The sequence below is a fragment of the Triticum dicoccoides genome, chromosome 1A (assembly GCF_002162155.2).
Source record: "Triticum dicoccoides isolate Atlit2015 ecotype Zavitan chromosome 1A, WEW_v2.0, whole genome shotgun sequence".
In the NCBI taxonomy this organism is placed as follows: domain Eukaryota; kingdom Viridiplantae; phylum Streptophyta; class Magnoliopsida; order Poales; family Poaceae; genus Triticum; species Triticum dicoccoides.
Genome location: NC_041380.1, coordinates 432930745 through 432940649, shown reverse-complemented (window position 1 = coordinate 432940649; position 9905 = coordinate 432930745). Strand labels below are relative to the sequence as shown.

The following is a 9905-nucleotide window of genomic DNA, read 5'->3' as shown; positions in this document are numbered from 1 at the left end:
CCCTTTCTGTCACTAGGATCAAGCACTGTAAGATCGAACCCACTACCGGGCACCTCTTCCCATTGCAAGATAAATAGATCGAGTTGGCCAAACAAAACCCAAATATCAGAGAAGAAATACGAGGCTATAAGATATCATGCATAAAAGAGTCAAAGAAACTCAAATACTTTCATGGATATAAAAACATAGATGTGATCATAAACTCGAAATTCATCGATCCCAACAAACACACCTCAAAAGAGTTACATCATATGGATCTCCAAGAGACCATTGTATTGAGGATCAAGAGAGAGAGATGAAGCCATCTAGCTACTAACTACGGACCCGAAGGTCTACAAAGAACTACTCACGCATCATCGGAGAGGCACAAATGGAAGTGGTGAACCCCTCCGTGATGGTGTTTAGATTGGATCTGGTGTTTCTAGACTCTGCGGCGACTGAACGAATATTTCATCTACTCACCTAGGGTTTTGGGAATATTTGGGTATTTATAGAGCAAAGGGGCGGTCCGGGGGGCACACAAGGTGGGCACAACCCACCGGGGGCGCCAAGGCCTCCTAGCGCGCCCTGGTGGGTTGTGCTCCCCTCGGGGCACCCCCAGGTGCAACCAGGGCCCATCTGCTTTCTTTTGGCCCATAAAAATCATCTTAAAGTTTCGTGCCATTTGGACTCCGTTTGATATTGATTTCCCGCGATATAAAAAACATGGAAAAAACAGGAACTGGCACTGGTTACTATGTCAATAGTTTAGTACCAAAAATGATATAAAATGATTATAAAACATCCAAGATTGATAATAAAACAGCATGGAACAATAAAAAATTATAGATACGTTGGAGACGTATCACTTGCCTATATTGAAAGGTGTGAAGTTGAGTAAGACTCAAAGCCGGACCACAGGAGAAGAAAGAGAAAGGGTGAAAGTCATTCCCTATGCCTCAGCCATAGGCTCTATAATGTATGCCATGCTATGTACTAGACTTGATGTGTGCCTTGCGATAAGTCTGGTAGGGAGGTACCAAAGTGATCCAGGAGTAGATCATTGGACAATGGTCAAGAACATCCCTAAGTACCTGAAAAGGACTAAGGACATGTTTCTCATTTATGGATGTGATGAAGAGCTCTTTGTAAAGGGTTACATCGATGCTAGCTTCGACACAGATCTGGATGACTCTAAGTGTCAAACTGGATACATATTTATATTGAATTGTGGAGCGGTCAGTTGGTGCAGTTCTAAGCAGAGCATTGTGGCGGGATCTACATGTGAAGGGAGTATATAGCTGCTTTGGAAGCAGCGCAAGAAGGAGTTTGGATGAAGGAGGTCATATCCGATCTGGGTGTAATACCTAGTTCATTGGATACAATGACTATCTTTTGTGACAACACTGGAGCTATTGCCATCGCCAAGGAGCCCAGGTTTCACAAGAGAACCAAGCACATCAAGCGCCGCTTCAACTTCATTCGTAATTATGTTAAGGATGGAGACATAGAACTTTTCAAAGTACATATGGATCTGAATGTGGAAGAATTGTTGACTAAACCTCTTCCACGGGAAAAACATGATCATCATCAAGACTCCATGGGTGTTAGATTCGGAACTATGTAAACTAGATTATTAACTCTAGTGCAAGTGGGAGACTGTTGGAAATATGCCCTAGAGGCAACAATAAATTGGTTATTATCATATTTTCTTGTTCATGATAAAGGTTTATTATTCATGTTAGAATTGTATTGACCGGAAACTTAAATACATGTGTGAATACATAAACAAATATAATGTCCCTAGTGAGCCTCTACTAGACTAGCTCATTGATCAAAGATGGTTAAGGTTTCCTAACCATAGACATGAGTTGTCATTTGATAACCGGATCATATCATTAGGAGAATGATGTGATGGACAAGACCCAACCGTAAGCTTAGCATTCAATCGTATCACTTGAGTTTATTGCTATAGCTTTCTTCATGTCAAGTATCTATTCCTAATATCATGAGATCATGCAACTCCTGGATATCGGAGGAATACCTTGTGTGCTATCAAATGTCACTTCATAACTAGGTGATCATAAAGATGCTCTACAGGTATCTCCGAAGGTGTCTATTGGGTTGGCATTGATCGAGACTTGTATTTGTCACTCCATAGGACGGAGAGATATCTCTGGGCCCTCTCGGTAATACAACATCTAAAAGAGTGTTGGTGCAATAATTTGCCTCCTTATGTTTTGGAGTTTGTTGACATAAATAGTATGGGACTTATGTGTTTGCTAGTGCACATAGAGTAACAGATCCCTAGAATTAAGAGGAGTTTGGTTCAAACGGCAAAGATAATCCCTTGCGTTGCAGTGATGGTTATCACCGAATATTATGATGAAAAGAGTGACCCCTTAAAAATTGCTGACGTGAAGCAATTGGTTCAGCGCATGTCCGAAGGAAGGAAGTGAGTGCGTCCGAGAAGAATGAAGATGAAGTGAAGACGTAGCGTTTACTTCATAGTTTCTCTTCTCTTTATTGATTCATAGGATCACCGTACTATTAAGAGGGGTGTAGCATTCTAAACTTTGATTCTCTGATGCAAAACCCAAATCATATGAAAGTTGCGATAGAAATATCTTTATGCTCCAAGAAAATACTTGCCAGCGAGAGAGTGCGATCTTCTTCGCTGCGAGAGACTTGTCTCAGAACGAGGAGTTGGCATTACTTGTTCCTCAAGTAATGTTACCGTTGCTCTTTGAAATCCGACTGTTGAGAACGTATCGGTTGGCCAATGGCTGGACCGCGTGTCCAAAATGGTCATTTCCCACTAGGGAAGGCTATGGCTATAAATAGCCACCCCGCACTGGCTTTTTCCGGCGGCTGCTCTGTTTGATTGTTAGAAGATTGTTGAGCAACCCCCTCTCCGAGTGATTTTGGTTTAAAATCCACCAAGAGAAAACCCCTAGAGCCAAAGAAATAGATAGTGGTTCAACATCACTCGAATCTAAGTCCAGTACGCTCTGCCTATTACTCTTGAGAGCTACAAACTCTCTAGACAGTTAGGTGTCACTTTCTTCAGATACCAAGAGTGATTGTGGTTCTCGAAGAAGTCAGTAAAGGTTCCGAGATCGCCTCAAGTATCTACCATGAGTGATCGACATTGGTTGGTGAACCAATTGTCGAGGAGGATAGGGCGAAGAGGGTTTATTTTCTGTGTTAAATCATAGCCCCTCCAACCAGACGTAGTCCTTGTGCAGAAGGACGAGCTGGTTGAACAAATACCCTATCTCCATCAAGCATCACTGGTTACATTTGTTCCTACTTTCCATTCATACTATTTAAATCATGTGATTTGCTTCGATGCTTCTATCAGTTTCCTTTTGGTAGTTTATATTCGCTCACTATACTTTGTTTCCATTCGCTACGCTCCTGGGTTCCGAGAGTTTTGATATTTTTGAAGAAATTTTAGAACTCCCATTCACTCCTCCCCTCTGGTAGACATACTTCGTTCCTACAATTTGTATCAAAGCAAGGCACTCCTTGACTCTTCTCATTTTGGTCTAAAAACCTTGGAGTTTAATTAAGTATGTCTTCAGTGAGCTACAAGTCGCATCTCAAGATTCCCATCTTCGATGGGACGGACTATGCCTTCTGGAGGGAGAAGATGAAGATTCGTCTCTGAGCCATTGACGATGATACGTGGAACATGGTGCAGTTTGGGTTCATGGTTGAAATACCTCAGGCCCCCATTGATGTCGAGAAGAAACTCATTTAGATGGACGCTCAAGCTAAAGATAAAATTGGTGGCCATCTCTCTCGTGCTCAATTTCTTCGCTATCCTTAGTGTGAAACTGTGAAAGAATTGTGGGACATTCTCGAGAAGATAAATGAGGGTGCTTGAAGTTAGGAATAAGCTCTCATTGATACTCTTTGAGCAAAGTTCAACCGATTCAAGCGCATTGGAAATGAAAGCTATCAGCAAACCTTCGATCGTCTGAGTGACATCACAAATGAGCTGCAAGGTCTCTGTGCCAAAGACAACACTGACCATGAAGTTGTGAAGAAATTGCTCCGATATGTTGACAGTTCATTTGACACACTTGTTCTGATGATCAGGGAATGATCTGATTTCAAAGTTCTCGATTCTGCTGATATCATGGAAAGGCTAAACACCCAGAGGAACAAGAAGAAGAGAAGAGAGATCTCTGTGGCTCAAGTCATCGCAAAAGTCACGCTCTCAAAGCTATGGCTGATTCTTCCTCCAAAGGAAATGCCTAATTAGATTCTGGTGACCTAGAAAGGATCTACAAAGATCTCGCACTGATCATGAAAATATTCCAGCATCTTCACAGGAAGAACCAGTTCTAGAAGAAAGGATCTAGCAAATATGGCGGTTCAAAATCTTCATCAAAACAAACTGGAGATTACACCTGCTTCAAGTGCAAAAAGCCAGGACATTTCATATCGGACTACCCTCTTTGGGAAGCTGAAATCCGTGCTAGTGGAAGATATGATTCGGGAAACTATCGAGGAAAAATCAAGAGCAAGAACTATGATTCCAATTGAGAAGAAAATGAAGAAGTTCTTCAAAAAAAAACTCCACCTCCAAGTCTTCGTCAAGATCTTCCTCAAGGAATCCTTCGAATTCCTCCTCCAACCGCAAGAATACCTCTCACAAAGCCAAGGCATACATCGGCAAGGAGATGGATCTAATGAAGAAGAATCATCTGACTTCGAAGAAGTTGATGAATCCGCCGAGGATTCTAATTTTGGCATGGTTGGTATCGCATGTGCTTCCACTCCTGCATCAAACTTCTTCACCAACCAGTCAAGCAACAATGAATCTCATGCCTACTGCTTCATGGCCAAGGCTTCGAAAGAAAAGGTATCCACCAAACATCACAAGGTTCACTCCAGTGATCAATATTCTTCGGATGAGGATGACCATGCTAAACTGATGAAAATTGCTAATATACAACAAAACTCTCTTGAGAAAATTGAGAAAACCCTCAGGAAATCTGAAAGTGCAACTATCCCTGGGTGGTTTTGGTAATTCCAAACAACATATAGCTCATTGAGCTAATACTATTTCAAGATAATTATTTCAAGAAAGCTCAATGATTGGCATGGCATGGATTAGAAATGTGGACCCCTCAAAATGCTAAGGACAAAACATTGGCTCAAGCTCTAAAGCTCAAGACTCTACATTTTAATTTTAGTGATCCAAGATCACATTGAGTCCATAGGAAAAGCCAGTACTATTAAAAGGGGATGAGGTGTTGCTTAATGGGTTACTTGCTCAAAATGCTTAGTGATATGCTCCAAAACCTTCAACCACTTTCTCATATCCACATATGTCCCAAACCAAAAGTCAAACTCGGCCCCACCGAAACTTTCTATCCGGCGCCACTAAGTTCAGTTGACATAGCCACTGCCACAAAACCCTAGTCTTTTCGGTCTCACCGATAGGGATCTTGGTCTCACCGAGATGGGATTGCAAACTCTCTGTTTCCCTTCATAATGTTTTGGTCCAACCGAAATGAGCGATCGGTCCCACTGAGTTTGCAATGCAAACTCTTTGTTTCCCCTTCATAACGTTTCGGTCTCACCGAGATGAGCGAATCGGTCCCATCAAGTTTGCCTAACCAACTCTCTGGTTAGCTTATTACCAAAATCGGTCCCACCGAGTTTGTGTAATCGGTCTCACCGAAATTATGTTATGCACTAACCCTAAATAAATCGGTCTCACCGTGTTGACATGTCGGTCCCACCGAAAATCCCAACGTTCACATTTTGCACTAAATCGGTCCAACCGAGTTTCAGTATGCGGTCCCACCGAGTTTAGTAATTTGTGTGTAATGGTTAGATTTTGTGTGGAGGCTATAAATACCCCTCCACCCACTCTTCATTCATGAGGAGAGCCATCAGAACATGCCTACACTTCCATCATACATTTTCTAAGAGAGAACCACCTACTCATGTGTTGAGGTCAAGATATTCCATTCCAACCATATGAATCTTGATCTCTAGCCTTCTCCAAGTTGCTTTCCACTCAAATCATCTTTCCACCAAATCCAAATCAGTGAGAGAGAGTTGAGTGTTGGGAGAGTATCATTTGAAGCACAAGAGCAAGGAGTTCATCATCAACACACTATCTATCACTACAAGAAATATGTCAACTTATGACCACCACTATTGGTCATTGAATGGTCACAAATTTCCATTTATGACCTTTTTGTGACCAAAAACCTAAGGTCAAAACTGGGCATCGTAAACTGACTATAGCGACCTTTCTTCTGGAATGGTCGCAAACGTTTATGACCAAATATGTCCAATGTGGCATTTTGGTCACTAGGAACCTCTCCAGGCCACGTAGGCATCCAACGTGGCAAGCTGATGTGGCACAAGATTCAGCCCGGTCCAATTCGATTTTCTACATGGGCCTAGCCCAACAATTCGGCCTTTTTATATATTTTTTCTATCAATTTTTTATCAGCTTCATGGGCCAAGCCCAACAATTCGGTCTTTTTACTTCTAGGCCTCATCCATTTCACGGTCCATTTAGTTAAGCCTTTTTATACCTTTTTTCATAAATGCGCGATATTCCAGTCCACTGTTGTTTGGGCCATAGCCTTTTTAGAGCCCAAATATTATTCAATCCAATAGAACATTCAGTATTTTTCATTCACATATTTCAATTTTACACATTTCAACAGCAAACAATCAATAATTCTCACATTTAAATGATCAAATCCAGAAATCCCTCAATGAAACTCACAACAGCTCATACACATCCGCACGATCCATCAAGTGTACATACAATCGGAAACAAATACACACGCACCAAAACATGGTGGCAACATCAACTAAAACTATTGTGCACATCTCTAGGCTTCTTCTGATCTTCGTTCACAGCAGCAGCCACTCGACGACTTTAGATGCTGATCTGCATAAATTATTAGTAAGATATAGTGGAAGTTAAATGATTGTAAATAAAAAATATCCATTCAAGAGAATAAAAATTACACCTAAATTTCCAAATGCCACAGTTCAGTAAACACTAAGCATGGCATGGCAAAACTTCCAAAACTTGACTGCAACACATTGACCTGGTGATGTTCTACTAAGGCCCTGTTCGGTTTACAGGAATTTCAAAGAAAAGGTACAGGAACCCAAAACGGAGGAAATCTGCTAAGAACTAGCGTTCGGCACGCAGGATTTCAACCATCAGATTCCTCTGACTTTCACGGGAGAATAAAAATCCAACCGGAGCTCGTGTCTTCGTGTAAGAGCGAAGCAGCCCAGAGCTAACAATGAGTGCAGGCTGACAGTTGCACTGTACATCCTAATAAAATATACCTTTGTGTGCCAGCAGCTTGGAGACCAAAGCAGCTAGTACGTTACATGCCGAATAAATTATATTTTAATCTATACTTCACAGCTCATGCATAAGTCGACTCCTATGTGTTTTTGCAACGACCCGGACTCGTTTTTCTCAAGCTTTCCTACGTTTCTAGATCCGCAGTTTTGCTCTGCTTCTCCTTTCCCATTCCTACTGTTTCTTAAATTCCTGTGTTTTAATACCCTTTGTTCCGAACAGGGCCTAAGACATTCAAGCTCATAGTAGGCAGCAACAATACTAACATATAGGTACCAGCAATCACACGCAAACTGGTTTGGGTCAACAACAGCAACAAGGCTACGAAGAACCACACAGGAAATGGTTAACGCCAACAGATGCTGGGCCTATCAAAAACCACGGAAACTAACATACCATCTGAATATATGATCCTTTCCAGTGCAGAGGATCTAGCAGTGCTCCCAAATCTAGAGAGACTTGCGGGAAGGGGCGGCTGGGCAAGGGGAGCGCGACTCACAGGTGGGGGTATCCGAGCATGTCGTTGCTTGCCTCGCGCTGGCAGAACTTGTTGGTCGTGTTCGCTGTTATAGTCAAGCAGCAGCCTCTTGTACTCGAAGGCCTATAAAATAAAATGGATAAGTTAGATTGATTATTGTAGGTGCAGCACATTTTCTGGAAGAGGCATAAACATGGAATGAAATAGATGTAGTATCATCACTACATGAAAGGAGCATTATACTTGGAAGTAAGAAACAGCATCCTGTCACCAAACAAACACTACTTGACAGGAAACTGTGCATTTCGTCCTTGTATCCATTAGTAGCAGGATAGCAGCAATGATTCACATGGCATGAATAATTCATTATGAGGAAACATGTTACTGGGTATGAAACAAACTATTTACACAGGTAAAATGGACACATGTACAATACATAGCTTGTTGTAAGCAGAAAACACCAGTGCTCATATACCAAAATCAGCGGTAGTACTTATGGACAAGTGTAACAAGGTTAAACATCGGAGAAAGCACTTGCTAAGATATCATCATTTAGGGGCATTTCCATCACCAATGTGGCAAACTGCAAAGCTGGTCAGCAGAACATATCTGTCACCAGTTACAAGCATATTCTTGTTCATGCATAACTATAGTCACCTCTATTTCAAAAACAGAAGCAAATCAACCACCCTTCAAAATTTTTGTACTATCTAAACCAACAAAGATGTCAACTTAAATACTTCTAGAAATCAGTGCCCATACGCACTTGTAGGTTGCAGAAACACTAGAGTTTCACCACAACAGTGCACAGACTGCAACAAATGAATAAACAAATTAAACAAAATGCCACAATTTCCTCGGTGCCTACAGTACCACTGTGATTCATTGACATTGCCAAGGGCAAGGGAAGCACCCAGCAAGTGTTTCTACAAAGCTAGAGAGAGGGATATCAGCAGAGTAGAGCGGACCTTGGTCATCTTGTGCGGTAGCCTGAAGGTTGTCCACCTCCTCGTAGCCTTCTCCTCGCCATCGTTGTGGTCGTGGTCAGGCGAAGACAGAAGAGGTCGGATCTGTAGCAGGAAGCAAGCTCATCATATTCATCCTTGCAAACAATGTACAGGCAGACGTCTCTGATCATGATATACATGATGGAAACCGACCTGGGAGAGTGTCAACATCAGATATTTATGGACGAGGAGTTAAGAGGCACATATGCTTGGTTCAGACTAAAGTCATGACAAACATGGAACTGGAGTTGATGATTCGTATGTACCAGCTCAAATCCTCTAGCATGTGGTTAGTTGTAGGGATGCCTAAAGGTCAATCTTAGGAATTCTTGCAGTACTGGGCTAATAATATAAATCCGGTGCCCAAAAGGCTAGTGGTCCAAATAACAAATCAAGTCCGTGGCTAATTTGTAATTCTGGGAAAATGTAATGCAGTGATAGCTCACAATGATGGCTTTGGCATAGTAGAGAGCAAACTAAATAAAAATGGCTTAGTTCACCCACTTGAATAGAATAACAACTCATGTAAATGTTTAATCAAAACGTGATGCTTTGGTTTCAGTCAAGGTTTAATCAAATTGACACATACAAAACTGAACCAAGACCTGATTTGTTTCATATATAGCTGCACAATTGCAAGTATCATCTAGATCTGGGGTAGGGGGTAGAGGGGAAGCTCACCACGCTAGGAGAGAAAGAGGACGCAGCCGTCGGTCCACGCGCTGGAGGATAGGAGGCCTTGCTGCTCCACCTCCTCTGACCAAGAGAGATCTTCGGGGACGGCCGTGTCGAGGAGGACGACATCCAGCACACTGCCGGATGGGTGGAGAATGGGGTCCAGGGGCATTGCCTGCGCGTTAACAAACTTCGAGACAACCTCAAAAAATCAAATGCGTCGAGCATGGAACATACCCCAGCAGCATGGGCTCATGTCTAATGTATGAACAATTCTTCAATTATTTCTAAAGAATATATATTCTTTAATTACTTTATCATTATATAGTGTTTCCCAATTACCATGTTCACTAATGGAAAATTACATCTTAAAAGTTAATTGTACAAGCAAGTCGGC

General features: G+C 41.9%; 1 protein-coding gene across 2 annotated transcripts; it reads right to left on the bottom strand.

Moving 5' to 3' along the window:
- Nucleotides 1-6678: 6678 nt before the first annotated feature.
- Nucleotides 6679-9643, bottom strand: LOC119298795. Of its 2 annotated transcripts, none has more exons than XM_037576187.1 (4): nucleotides 9515-9643; nucleotides 8795-8896; nucleotides 7848-7949; nucleotides 6679-6916 (listed from the first exon to the last, which is right to left on the bottom strand). In XM_037576187.1, exons 1-4 carry the CDS (start codon nucleotides 9635-9637, stop codon nucleotides 6905-6907), a joined length of 339 nt encoding a protein of 112 aa, XP_037432084.1. In that variant the 5' UTR covers nucleotides 9638-9643; the 3' UTR covers nucleotides 6679-6904. The 2 variants fall into 2 exon arrangements, with proteins under 2 accessions (XP_037432084.1, XP_037432024.1); XM_037576127.1 differs by having other exon boundaries at nucleotides 6679-6911.
- Nucleotides 9644-9905: the final 262 nt, after the last annotated feature.